Raw genomic sequence first — 14,616 nt, 5'->3', positions numbered from 1 at the left:
CAAGAAAAGTGCTCTGGTTGTATGCCACGGTATTGTTGAAGAGTGGCATTGCTACGCTCGTCTATTTTCTTAATACTCTTGATCTTACGATGTTGCTACAACATCTAACCAGTGGGTTTTGACAATGAAAATTCTCACCTGGAGACTGAGTCTGCGGGAACCACAAAAGTTTAACAATGGATTCTGAAATACGCTCTCTTCTGGACATAAGAGTAGAGTTTGGGGAATGGCTATTGTTGAAAATTTGAATCTTTGTAGGTCCTTTGTGTCTAAGATCATATATATATATATATATATATATACATATATATATATATATATGACATCTCATTTCAGTTCTCAGGAACCTGTTATCATCACAAGTATTTCCCATTCTTTGTTTTGGGTAGTGTGGTCTTAAAACAATACTGTAGGGACTGTGTCATCGTATCAAGCACAAAAAGATGGTGGGATCTGAGAAATGCATACAAAATACTGAAAAATGACTAAGTAATAAAACATATACCGCTCTCAAGTTGTAGTGTCCACTTACAATGACTTCTGTTTTTCACAGGTATCAAAAGAAGTGTAAAAACAAACAGAATCAAAGAGAACTTTCCCAAATGAGTGGAGTTCCACCAGTGACCGTTGGTGCTCTGGTAGAGGTAGAGTGATGGGTGGTGATGCTGGACATGGGGGGAGCACCCACTACAACAAATGGGCATCGATGCGCAGCCAACACAGTCCCTGGCGAACGTAGCGGACGAGATTGGTCATGCTGCTATGCTGGGTCAGGGGCCCCATCAGTGTATCCAGATCGCCAAAGAATTCTGAAAATCAGAGCAGACGTTGGTCAGGCCTTTAAGGATCATCTCAGCAATATGCGCCGGATTGCGTAAGCTGCCTTCACGCACCAACGCAACCACATGGACGCCGAAAAAGTATTTGTTGTTCATTCATTCATTCATTCATTCAACAAAAATGTACAGACTACCTCCTGGGGGCCCAAAGCTCCACAGGTATAGGAGGCACTATTATTTTAATCTCTAGGTAGATCTAAAAACTCTGAAGCATAAATAACGTTTATATGTGTTACTGGGATTAATAAAGCACAATTCCATTTAAATCTGTTGATTCCTGGTAAGTTTTTTCAAATCATGATGTATTTTCTCAGACAGATAGCAGATTCTACAAATACATTGTAATCCTGTGGAGGTTTGTGAGGTATACACACACACACACACACACACACGCACACACACACACGCACACACACACATCACATTATATACAAAAATGTATTTGTCTCCATATTTGTATATGTTCATATAATAAAGATACATAACATTTATATATATTGAAATATACACAAAATACATAGATAAAATAAAATGTATTTAAACCTATTTTGACATCACATATACAATTTATATTTTTAGAGATTATAAATTTATATTTAGACGGAGGTCCATATACACAAAATGGTAGGGAACGATGGTCGATAGGGTATCGAGCTGTTTGCCACTGCATGTATTACTGAGTTGAAAGTATTCTCCTGTCCTTTTGTCTAAATGAACTGAGTTTACCGATTTTTCTCGGCATGATGCAGACACAGCCAGTGAACCTGGACAGCAATTATAGCCATCGGCATCTAACGCTAAATAAATGTCTAGGAGGCATCTGATGGGGTAAGTCTTATTACCAGTTCCTTTAGGGAAGGGAGGCGACCTGCAGATATCTGTCCCTCACAACTCCCACCTCACCCCCCAGGACGTGGATGGCAAGACTACCCGGCTGATTTCCCTCCAGCTGATTGGGAGAAGGGGCAGTGCTGTGACCACACTGCTAACCACGGAGACTGCAGTTGTAGACAGTCTGCTTTGGAGCGGGGTGGGAGGTATGTGGAAAAGAGTAGACGCCTTCATTTGATTATGTGATACTTTTAAAGCTGTACTATGCGATACAAGTAACTTCTGCTGATAAAGGAGTAAATTATTTTTGGCATCTAAAATACATTGTTACGTAACACGATATTAAGGGAAATGTTCAAGGACCTAGTCATTGTTGAGTAAACGTGAGCCGCGTGTGAGGCAGGACACCTCCTGGGTGTTCTCTGTACAAAGCCCACCGTGGCATTCCTAACTAGATACCCAGGTCACCATTTTCATGACTGCTTCAAGTAAGCATCTGGGGAGGTAGGGAACAGGGTTCTAGACCAAAGGCCTATGTGGACAAGACAGAGGGGGGAAGGGTCTCTGACTCCACGCAGTCAAAAATGACAAGCGTGTGGAACTCAAGGCTTCAAACAGGAGATTCCGAACTCGGCCCTCTCCCCAATCCACTGCAGAGCCCGAGGCCAGCATTAGCCGGGAACATGTTCTTTCTGCTGGTAGAGTGCAGAGTCGTTTGGATTCAGTATCAGGCAGGGAACTTAACAACTCTTGACACACTGTGCTAAGGACAAGATTAGCACCGTTTCCCTTGAACATCAGCACAGCCACCACATCGCTCCTGGAAAGTTCTGCAGTTAATTTAGAAGGAATTACTTTTAACAGATTTTGAAAATGGATGCAATTATGACGGCAATCCATAAATATCGAGCTGCCCTCCAGTTACCAATACAAAATAAGATAGAGAAGAGTGGAGGCAGACAAGCTACGCAAGCCTTAAGATGCTAATGCTTTCGCTTGCGGCTCATGGATTTCAGCAACTTGCCTGAGGTGGCCCAGCACTGCATGACCCAGGCGGGATTCGAACTTAAATCACCAGGCTTCACAATCTGTACTCCCAGTCCCTGGCCACACGGTCCCACTGCTCTAAACTGCCGGGCGGTCTCTGCTGTCTGATTCTGAAAGGCCCGCATCTGCGTCCACCTTGACCGTGACTGCTGGGCCAGACTCAGCCACGTCAAATAAGTGGCCAAACAGCACTGGCTCACTCTCTGGTGAAGCAGGGTCCTCTCCGAGTTTGTTTGTAGCAAAAGCCACGTGTTACCACAGACACAACCTCACCTCTCCAAAAAAAAAAAAAAAAAAAAAAGATTAAAGCTGATGACAGAGGCCAACAGGATCTTAATTAATTTGCAAATCATTCTTTTTCACTTGGCCTCGGTTTCTCTGCACTGATCCTTACCACGGGGTGAAAATCTGAAACAGTCATTTGCCAACACATCACAGCTCAGATTAGGTTAAGCTTTGAAAGAGGAAAAAAAAATCCCAGGGTTTTTGTTCACTCTCTCAGCAAAAAACTGGTCACTGTGTCAGCCCTGAGTTAACCCCCCTCTCCTCATCTACACCCTGGAAGCCCGAGAGACAGAAAGATAAGACCAGCATGGAAAACTCTAGCCCTTCGGAGCACGGTTGACTCGACCGTGGTCTGCGGACGTGGGGGGAGCAGGCACGCATACCTTTGTTCTCTCTTGTCAGTTTGTCGGCCATATCCCAGTGTTCATAGCCCCGTAACACGTTGCTGGTGATGTTGACGTGGCTGGCGGCCATGTGGTGAATGCGCTGGGGGATGGTGACCGGGCCGTTGTTACAGCTGCCCATCGCGTTGATGGGAGAGACGTTGTTGAGAGACACCGGGGAAGGAGTGTTCCTGGGGAATGGGGAAGAGACGGGCCCGGTTAGGCTGGCCGTGAAGAGCGACGGCAGGCTGCCAGGCCTCTGGCACCACACCGAGGCCTCACGGGAACATCGCTGCCGCCGTGAGGGTTAGCACGGTGAACACGTATGAAGCTCAAGTGTGGCGAAGCTGGTCCTCAGAGGACGCCCTGGAGCTCCTGCCAGCACGTCCGTTTGCTCTAGAGGCCCAGTGTGGAGAGTTTACTTATTATCACTGCGTTCCAGCCTCGTCTGACCAGCCCACACGCGGCTACGGTGCCAGGCTCTGGGATGAGCCATGCTTCTCCTTTTCTAACTCAGTTAAACACTGACATCTCACTGCCTCCTGCAGACTCCATATGTACTGCTACTTTCGTTTTCAGATCCCGGAGAGAGCTGGGTGAATGTTTCTCTGGCATTAATTCTATCCACCAATGTAGCTCTGACTTTGAATACATTAACACGAGTTGTGATGTTTCAGAGAGAGAAACGGCTCAGAGCTACAATGATCTCTCTACCTGCTGCCAGAATGGCTACTGGCATAGGAACGACTGGATGCACGGTGTTGGGCTATTATCAGTGTTTTGTGGAAACCAGCGTGACAATTTGCTCCAAATACAGTCACCACGATAAACAAAATGCAGTTCCTCAAAGCCCCCTCCAGGAGCAGTCTTAGGGATGTTGGAAAAAGTAAGATTCTGAGTATCTCTTTAAGATTCTGGAAGACACGCTACAGGGATGGCTGTTAATTGCTGACCATTCACCCGCACGCAGTTCCTACTTCGGGCAGAACCAATGTTTGGATATAAGTTTTTGTTTAATTCTTTAACGTCAGCAACAAGGAGTCACCTGCTGTCTGCACATAGCATGCAGGGCCTGGGTGGCTTCCTGGACGCAGGAGCGAGGCCTGTGCACACCCCCGGCCTTCCTATCCGCGCGCACAGAGCAGACGTGCACCCTACACACGGGATTTGGGGGGACGGCCATCACAAAGTACCAAAACGCTGGAGCGCTGCTAAGCCAATTTGGGAACAACTCACCCTGATGTGCTTGCCTCGAGACTCATGCAGGCTGTGCTGAGCCACGTGAAAGCTTTGGTCCATTTTCTGGAAACAGAGTGTATCTTCTGGTATGTTCTAATATGAGGGGGAAAGTGGATCCCCACACTTGCTGTGCACTTGTCTGTAAGACGGAGTGAAGGTTTCCTGCTCTGTTTATAGTTTCTGAGATCTTTTGACACTTCTTGGTAGAAAGATTTATCCTCCAGGGAGGGGTGGGGTGGGGAGACAGACGTCCCAGCTAAGGAACCTAAGCCCAGAAGGGTTAACTAATGACAACGTAAGGCAAGAAAAGAATATGTCCTCATTGGTAATCGCTGGAGGAAAATCACAAGGCTGTCAGGTGTCACGAATATTGAAAGGGGAACTGTGTGGTGCTGGGGACAAAGTACGTCCTGGAGTCCCAGGATGCCTGCATTCTAACCCTGGCCGTGTGCTCCCAGCCATGCCCCTTCCCCTTGCAGAGCTGTTCCTTGACGGGCAGAAAAGCCCCGATTCAGTGATTTCCAATCATGTCCAGAAGTCACGGGGGGAAACACATAATGTCAGTTTACTTTGTACATTTTAAAATAGACTTTTTAGGGGCGCCTAAGCCTGGGTGGCTCAGTCAGTTAAGCATCAATTTCAGCTCAGGTTATGACCTCATGGTTCATGGGTTCAAGCCCTGCATCGGGCTCTGTGCTGATGGCTCAGAGCCTGGAGCCTGCTTCAGATTCTGTGTCTCCCTCTCTCTCTGCCCCTCCTCTACTCGCACTCTGGCTCTCTCTCTGTGAAAGATGAATAAGCATTAAAAAACTTTTAAAAAGTAAAGACTTTTTTTTAATGTTTATTTCTTACTGAGAGAGAGAGAAAGAGAGAGAGAGCGAGCCACCTGGGGAAGGGGCAGAGAGAGGGAGTCACAGAATCTGAAGCAGGCTCCAGGCTCCGAGCCATCTGCACAGAGCCCGATGTGGGGCTTGAACCCACGACCTGAGCTGAAGTCGGATGCTTAACCCACTGAGCCACCCAGGCGCCCCAGTAAAAAGGACTTTTTAGTTGATAACAGTGAGGTGCTGAATGAGGGGCTTTCTTTGCTCGTTACTTCCTACTTCCTTGTCAATAACCAGTAGAGGAGGCAAGGAGAGCCAGCACATGGGTTTGCTTTTGGACATGGCTGGTCTTCTGGGTGGCTCTAGGACTGCCATCCTGCCGAGCGGATCTGCCTGACGCACCGTACTAATGAAAGAATTCAAACCTGCCTAAGGAACCGTGAACCTGGCCACAGGAGCGTGATGCCACACGCATCTCCCGGGGAGGGGGTGGGTGGCCCTCCAACTCCAACTCGGCTCTCGCCCCCTGCTTGGGGTTCCTTGTCCTGTTCTCTTTCTGTGGGTCTACCTGTAGATCCTGTCTTTGTCTTCATACGTTCATGGCACACCCAAATGAGCGTGCACCTGCAGGCGCACACCTCCCGCCATTAGCACACGGGTCCTGTCCACCTGTCTGCCACACTCGCCCTCCCGCTGTTCCTCAGACTCATCAGGCGCCCCGCACTCCGGAAGGTGGTTGCTGTTCCTCTGCCTGGAATGCACTTCCCTGGGTATCTCCATGGGCTGCTCTCCACGATCCTTCTTGAACATCCCTGTTCAAGACCAGTGTACTGCTCCCTGCCCCACCCCAGACGAGCTTTCTAATGCCCCTTCCTGGTTTCCATTTGCTCTATGACATCTACCACCGTTTTTGCATGCCACGTATTTTCTCCTGCTTTTCTCCAGCAGAAAGTGGCCTCGAGGAGGGCAGGGATCTTTGCCTGTGTCACCCAGCGCTGTGCCCTGCATCTAGAACAGTGCCTGGGGCACATCCTATGTACTTAAAGAATACTAGTTAACGAAATGAATGAACTGTCTTCCCACCACCCCTGTATCATTAGTTAGCATCCAGTACCTGTAAGAGGCTCTGGAGAGGGTAGAACAATGTAGAGCACAAGGAAGGGGGATCATGTTTATCAAGTGCCTGGCAGGGCGTCCCATCCATAGTACGCACTCAGTGAACACTATTTACCGGGTGAATGAAGAATGAATGGCCCTTTAGCGGAGACAGCAAATAGTCGGGGGGGGGGCAGACCCATTCCTTTCTGACAACTGAGGGTAAGTGCCTCCAGTGAAGTGTCCCCCAACAGTGGTGGGCGCTCCAGGGGTGCGACAGTGTGTGCTTTCCGACTCAAATGGTAACCGCGGCACCAAATACCGCGGCAACGGCAGCAGCCAACGCTTGTTAAAGTATCTGTGTGCTCAGATATTACCCCTCAGCCTCAGCAAAAGTTTGCCACGCCCCGCTCCGTAGCAAGCAGATTTTTCTTCTGCTTCCTCCAACCGCTTCCTTGCAATTTTCTCCCCCAGCCTTCAAGGTCAGGGGTTGCCGCTTCCGGAAGGTGCCCTGCGACTCCCTGTGTGGTGCCAGCCACCGTCCTTTGCTGAGGAAGCCAGGCTGTGGTCTTGCTTGCATACGAGAAGCCTTCCCTGACCATCTAGGGAGGTCCAAGCTCTTTCTCCCTTGGGCTTCCACAGAACTTTCTTCCCACCTGTCACCTTCCTGGGCTGGACCGTGTGCTCCTGGACTGCAGGCATTACATCGAATTCAGCTGTGTCCCCAGCCCCTCATACGGAGACGCGCCCCAAGTGCTGAATGAATAGGACGTAACCCCTGGGTGACCATTTTGAGTTGCCTCACTCAAAATTTCTATGGCCTACGAAAGGGAGCATGCTCTCTTCAGACAGAAGCTGCTTAAAACATCCTTTCAGGAGGCTTTTAATGTGACTTCACAAGCTTAGGATGTGTTTGAGTTCTTTTGTTTCAGAATTAAAAAAATTGTTCTTCCCCAGAAATCCTTTAATGGCTGCTTACCTGAACTTGCCCTTGCTTTGCCCTGTGCTCAGAGAAAATAGCTTTCTCTGGGCCTTTCAGTGGTTATTTTTATTTTCCAAACTTCCAGACAGAACCATTCTTTTGCTTTTGTTGTTCGATATAAAAGTAAGACTTAATCAACAATTTAAAGGATACTTCCAATACAGTAATTGAGTTAATGTGCAGGTTTTAATGGGTCTGTTCCCTCCGTCTGAATGTGTGAACGATCTCAGAGCAGAGTTCACGTCCCACCGCTCTGGGAGTGAGCTTTGTGGAGATTTATAAAGTGGCAGAGGAGACTATTTTACTCTGGAAGAAACGTATGGCTCAGAGATACCAGAATTTGGAGATGATGAAAAATGGGAAAGAGCGTCTCTTTGTGGAAGTTGCCCCTCCCACTGGGGGTGGGAGGTGGGTCTGCGGCGGCGAGGGAGGTCCGGGAATCAGAGGAAACACTGATGGTCAAGCACAGAAAGGCAGCCGTGGGGCCAGGTCCCAGGCAGACGCTCCAAACCTCCCTCTTAGAAGGTACGTGTGTTCACAGGGGCCTCGGAGGCTGTCGGGTCCAGCCCTTTCATCTCAGAGAGAAACACGGCCAGTGAGGGGGAGGGGCCACTCAGGCCGCGGGGAGCTCTGGACAGTGGGAGGGGCCCAGGACCCGCTCCAGGAGGTTCTGACTGCCACCTGCTGCAGGGAGACCGGGCGGCCCGCGGGCGTGGGTGGGTCCATCGAGCCTTACGCCAGCGGTATAGCAGGTGGTTTTATGTATTTTAGGTCAGGCTGTTTGAGTATTAATATAAAAATCACCACGAAGGCTCAGATAATTGGCTGACTAAGTGCCTTCACGTTCTCAGCACTATTATGCCTTTGGTTTTATTAAACAGCACTTACTATACATCAATGAATATTTCATTGGTCTTTCATTACTGAGTGAATCATTGAAAAATCACTGCCGCGGAGTTAACTTTACCCTGCCTCTCTTGAAATGGCATGGTGCTTGCCATCTCATTAACAGATATTTTTATGGCCATAATTTGGCTTCAAGATCACACAGTTAAAGAAATTTGGAATGCCACCATGTTAAACTTTTCTGTCTGGCCGTTAGCTGAAAGCTGACTAGAATTTCGTGTGCACCAAAATTACTCTAGTCTCAGAATTGACCTGTGCTCCTGAGCTGTCAATACAAAATATCTGGGGTCTATTAAGTCCCCTGAGTTTCTGAAAAAGCAATTTTCATGAGATACTTACTTTCCATTGCCTACCCAGGGAGACGGTATCTGAGCGACTTTTGAAGCATTTTGCTACAAAAGAGAGAGAGAGAGAGGGACGTAAGGACATCTATTTTGTGTTTTATTAATTCAGAAACAGATGGAAGTGTGATTTAGAGTACATTAATATTGATTGCAGCATTTCGGGAATGCACACTATGACACACACTCGATGAAAATAGCTGGTTAGGATAATTAGTGGGCTCCAATCAGGACCATGAAAGTCACTTGATGAAAGATCGTATACACTAAAAGGCCCAGTGAAATCAGACTCAGTTCTCCAAGAAGTGGTTTAATTATCCTCATCTGAAATTTATTCTGCAAAACAAGCTCTTCAGAGTGCTGGCAAGCTTTTCTCCTGTAGCTCCCCTGGCAAACTTGTTCCCCGGGAGGCGAGGTGGCCCGTAATTTCTGCCATCCCAGGAAGGTGCCGGGAGGCAGCAGCGGCGTTGTGTGGTCGATTCGGTTGCGAATCACCTTGATTTGCTATCTTGACAGGCCAATCCCTGTTTGGCAATGCAACTGGCCCAGGACCGCGCTGCCTTGGGACACTAAAGCATCCTTCTCTCTGAACGGGACCGGGCTGGTCTCAAAACTGGGCCTTCTGCATTTGGCAGAGCACACACTTCGAGGCTCTCAGCACCACCGCCTCAGGACAGTGGTCCGGCTCATTAGAATGACCTCCCCAGGTCAGAGCCCAAGGGGCACAGGACCAGGACCCCCGGGGGCACTGAACCCGACTCAGGCCAGCCTTTGCAGCGTCAAGACCGAGTTTACGCTCTTCCATTGCCTCCTGGGTTCCGGCCCAGCCCCCTTTGCAAATGGGGTGCTGGGCAGGGTGGGCATTTTCAGGAGCCCAGTGAGCACACAATACTTCTCTGGAGACTCCAGGTTTTAATCTAAAAGAAGTTCAACACGCTGCCGAAAGAGCGACTTATTTAACATCTGTTTGGTATCACACTTGGGGGGATGGGACCCAGAACTCTGCTCTCACAAGCCCTCCAGGGCATCTAAATGCCCACTCAGGTTCGACGACCGCCTTTCTAGAGCACGGCTGGAGACCCGTGGACACAGGAAGGGATGGGCAGCTGTCGTGTGCCACCCGTTCAGCTACGTGAGCACCAGCTCCATGGCACGGTGAGGCCTCGGCGAGCTTGCCCTCTTCCCCACCCTAGTCAGCGTCCTCACACAGCTGTGCGATGTCACTCATGGGACTCGGGTGACGCATGTGAGGCCATGACTGGATTCATTTCAAATAACTTCTTTGGTGCAATTTAGTCAAGCAGTCTCATGCACTTGGCAGAAATAATAATAATAATAACAATAAAATCATCCTTCCCTTTTATGGCCGGACCAACAGGAACCTTGAGCCTTCTCAAGTCTAAATCATGGTCAGTGTTGGGGGCAAATGAAGCAGAAGCTTCACAGATCATCGAGCCAGTGACACTTTAGAGGCCAGACTAAGCATCAGGCTGGTAGTTTTTATCTGGGCTCGCTCTCCAATTCTGGCATTCTCTTTGCAGTTAAAATACCTTTTTTCTTTTTGCTTGCAAATTAAAATTTCCAGCTCCCTAGATGATGGGTTTCTTTCTTTCTTTCTTTGCTAATTTATTTTGGTAACCAAAGCAATCAGTTGTTTTAAAGTGCAGCCACCATACTCCAAGACTCCCCACGGCCAAAGGGAATGGCTATCCCCCCAGAGCCTGGGGTGGCTGCAGTGACTTCTCTCACTGTTGAGAAACTTCGGGACTGGCTGTTCACTTAACACGGCACTGGTCACAGCCACAGTCACAACCTGTGTCCCCTGGTGGGTCCGCCATGCACAGTGGGGGAGAAGGCATCGTTCTCCTGACTGCAACCAGGAAGATGCGAAGTGCCATTTTGCTTGGACCAAACCTGAGCTCTCTGCTGAGCCCTGAGGGAGAGGCAGGAGGGCCACGGCCGGTGGGCATGCTAGGTGAAGCCTTTGGCAGCAACGACCTTGACATTTAATAACATGCCTGCCACGTCTCATTAGTGATTTTATTCACTCGGTACTTACAAATTATACAAAATAAGGATTACCTTAAAATATTCCATCAGTGATCTGGAGTACTTCATGGCATGGTCCTTCTTCAGCTTAAACATCCGCAAGTAGAGAAGTGATAAACATCTGTAGCTGTGGTGATGAGGAAGGATTATGTTAATGCCGGTGCGTAATGAAAGCTACACGTTGTCAACAAAATGCTGATTCATAGTTTGCGGTTCCCCTCCTACGGTTCTTGAGGAACACCAGTGCAAAAAGAAAAATTTTCAAAAGAGAAGGGGTAAGCATTAAAATCCCATCTTGATAAGGCTATAAATTAGGAGAGTAAATGTTTAGTCAGCGACTGAAGAAATCCATTAGTTATCCTTTAATAGTTTAATGGAAAACAAGAATAATGATCTGGGGTAAGCAGCTTAAGTCGATCTGGAGTTTTCAAATCCTTCTGTGACATTTCAGCTGTTTCATAGCCTCCATGAGACTTACCATAATACTGCCAGCTTTTTGTCCCCGTCCGAAGCCAGGGGGCTCGCAAAGTTCTTCAGTCTCATCGCGTACCTTTGGAGAGAAAGGACAAGCTCGAGTGCCATCTGTGTGACCCCTCAGAAACTCCCATGCCTCGGTGCCACATTTGCTCTGGGTGGGAGAACGAAAGCACGGGCGAGAGCACGCTTTCCTGGACACGTGCAAAATGACGATGGACAGAGTGACATACGGAAGGGAGCTCTGGAGAGGTCAGCTGAAGCGGGAGCCCGTGTGCCAGGGCAGGGCCGTGGAAGGTCTGCTAAACGCCGGCAAAGGCATAAGAAAGAACGAAAGCTTGCCATTTGCCAGGACATGGACGGAGCTGGAGAGCATACTGCTTAGTGAAATAAGTCAGAGACAGACAAATTCACTCGTATGTGGAATTTAAGAAACAAAACAAACAAGCCAAGGGAGGAAAAAAAAAGAGAGAGAGAGACAAACCGAGAAACACTCTTCACTCTAGAGGACAAAGTGATGGGGAGGGATGGGGAGATGCGCGGAAGAGGTGACGGGGGATTGAGGAAGGCACTTGTGATGAGCACAGGGTGACATATGGAAGTGTTGGATCACTATACTGTGCACCTGAAACTAATAGGACATTGTAGGTTTATTAACTGCAATTTATTAAGGGGCAGAGAGACAGGGAGACACAGAATGTGAAGCAGGCTCCAGGCTCTGAGCTGTCAGCACAGAGCCCGATGTGGGGCTCGAACTCGCGAACTGTGAGATGGTGACCTCAGCTGAAGTGGGATGCTTAACTGAGCCACCCACGTGCCCGCTAACTAGAATTTAAATAAAAACTTAACAAAATAAAAACAAGTGCTGGCAAAAGGCTGTTTCTAGGACCACTCTAGCTAAAGACATTCCTGGCTTGCTACGAGAGGTGGCCACAAATGTCAGTCTCAGCTGACTTTATGACAGACGAGGTAAATAATACACGACTCTGTGTGACACGGGCATGGGGAGCCCACAATCACGCAGTGAAAGAGGTCTTTTCTAATGGCTCGGCTTTTGAATATATTCTTATAGAAAGTGGTTTTGTTTTGTTTTGTTTTTTTGTTTTTTAAAAGGAAGGTCGATTTCACAGCATTTGAAGGTCTAAGTGCCCTTAATTTATGGTGCTGGTATATTTTGTCTTTCCATTCTCTTTAATTGTTACTGTTCTACACTGGGGTGATCAAAGGTTGAGCAGCTCTCACATTTTTTCTTCTAGCTGAGCACATCCCATTCTGGGCATTTAGACTCTTGAAAATCAATTCATTGCATAAAATCATTGTCTGAGCTTTAATGCAATTTCACAGGTACCTGTGGAGGAATGAGTAATGGAGTTCAGTGTTGCAGAAGGAAGCTGAAAGTGTGCAGGCAGCGTGGACTAGTTCTCATTTACGAGAAGGTGATGGGGAGCCTGTACCACAGACTCCCTGTTTTCGACAGCCTCTCCAGAACACCAGCACCCCTGGGCTTGCCCCCTAAGACTCGGCGCCCCGTCGGCATGCTGTTATCACCCTGCTCTCCTGGCTACCACTCCACTTCTGCTGAGGGAACATTTTCCAACAAAAGGACCTGAGCACGTGATGTGGGTCCCTTCTGTCGTTGCCATATTAAGCAAAAGGAGTTTTATTATGTAATAAATCAAACTGTCTTTGACAGTTGGATCGCTGAAATGTCAACTCATTGTGATGCCCCACTTGTTTGCACAAATACATTTCTATTGCAGACTCCCAGGGCTCAGAGCAACTATAATTACTTGGAGGAAGAAAACTGGGCTCTCTCTCTGTGGCCAGCATACTGTCGGAGAGAGAGTAATAAAAATCTCTGCAACACAATATTATGCTACTAAAAACTATGTTCATATTACAGTCTCTCCATAATTGCAACTACTTTCAAAGACCTAGTTGCTTTAGCCCATTTTATTCTCAACTGAAATTTCTCTCTCTCTCTCTCTCAAAAAAAAAAAAAACAATTAGACACACACATGCTTTACAGAAAATATAAAAACTGTCCACGTAGAGAGAGGGCACACAAAGAGGTGCATGTAAAACTGGGGCGATCTGAACAAAGTCCATGGATTTTATCGGCGTTGGGGGAAACGGGAGGGTGGGGCCACAGGAACTTATGGTATCATTTCTCACAACTGCACAGGAATCTACAATTCACTCAAAAATAAACTCTAAAAATATTGACTTTAAACTAAATGTTCAGGGGCGCCTGGGTGGCTTAGTCAGTTAAGCATCTGTCTGACTTTTGGTTTCAGCTCAGGTCATGATGTCATGGTTTGTGAGTTCGAGTCCCATGTTGGGCTCCATGCTGACAGCATGGAGCCTGCTTGGGATTCTCTCTCTCTCTCTCTCTCTCTCTCTCTCTCTCTCTCTCTCTTTCTCTGTCCCTCCCCCACTCATGCACTCACACCCCCTGCCCAAAATAAATGAATAAACTTAAAAAACAAAAAACGTGCATACATTCTCCATTGACTTTCACCAGGTTCTACTGAGATATACTCCTGGGGGGAACAAACTATCACATAATGAGAAGACAACAACAGCTGTGCTTGGAAAAAAATATTTTTTGCTACATAATTATGGAAAAAGATGTGTTTTCTAATGGAAATAAATATTACTCAAAGATTCACATTGCATTTTTACCAAGAACAAGATATGTTCTGCTTTTATATTTTTAAGACAGGATGTTTTTTTTTCCTAAAAGAAAATGAGTTAGAAAGAAAAATAGAGCGAGATAGAAAACACCCATAATTTCACCCTACTGCAGCCATGATCTCATTTCCCTTCCAGGTTAGTCCACAAGCAGAAACATGCTTTTCATGGTCAGCAATGTTGTGTGTATATAATTCTGCAGCTCGTTTTTACTTTAACATTGTATTATAAACATTTTCATGCAGCTACATAGTCCCCGTCATTGTTGCAATTCAATGGCTGCAAAGAATTCTGTTGAGTGTACTACGGTGTAATTACTTACTCTTCTGTGATTGATTATTTGGTTTGCTTCTAATTGTGTACTATAATATATGCCAAACTGAAAACCATACAGATAACTTGCTCTACTCTTGCAATTATTTCCTTCAGTACAGGAAATTCAAATTTCCAGAAGTTGAATTACTGGCTGAAAAGGTATAAATGCTCATTTGTAGAGGTTTCCAGCAAAGGAGAGGCCTAGGTCACCATTAGTGTGTGTGTGTGTGTGTGTGTGTGTGTGTGTGTGTGTGTTAACACTAGGTATTAGCATTTTTATATTTTCTTGTTAATTTAAAAAGTGCCTTTTTT

The 14,616-nt window shown here is 47.0% G+C and overlaps 1 protein-coding gene across 8 annotated transcripts in view; it reads right to left on the bottom strand.

Moving 5' to 3' along the window:
* Positions 1 to 316: 316 nt before the first annotated feature.
* Positions 317 to 14,616, bottom strand: part of AFF2 (AF4/FMR2 family member 2) — a 454,373-nt gene continuing 440,073 nt past the window's right edge. For all 8 annotated transcript variants that reach the window (XM_043570624.1, XM_043570628.1, XM_043570630.1 and 5 more), the window contains 5 exons: positions 11,300 to 11,371; positions 10,855 to 10,948; positions 8,771 to 8,823; positions 3,386 to 3,576; positions 317 to 809 (listed from right to left, as the gene is read on the bottom strand). In XM_043570624.1, the coding sequence (XP_043426559.1) occupies positions 688 to 809; positions 3,386 to 3,576; positions 8,771 to 8,823; positions 10,855 to 10,948; positions 11,300 to 11,371 (532 nt within the window). In that variant the 3' untranslated portion in view covers positions 317 to 687. The remainder of the gene's footprint in view (positions 810 to 3,385; positions 3,577 to 8,770; positions 8,824 to 10,854; positions 10,949 to 11,299; positions 11,372 to 14,616) is intronic.

This window comes from Prionailurus bengalensis, chromosome X (genome assembly GCF_016509475.1).
Source record: "Prionailurus bengalensis isolate Pbe53 chromosome X, Fcat_Pben_1.1_paternal_pri, whole genome shotgun sequence".
NCBI classification, from domain to species: domain Eukaryota; kingdom Metazoa; phylum Chordata; class Mammalia; order Carnivora; family Felidae; genus Prionailurus; species Prionailurus bengalensis.
This window is presented reverse-complemented; position numbering and strand designations above follow the sequence as displayed.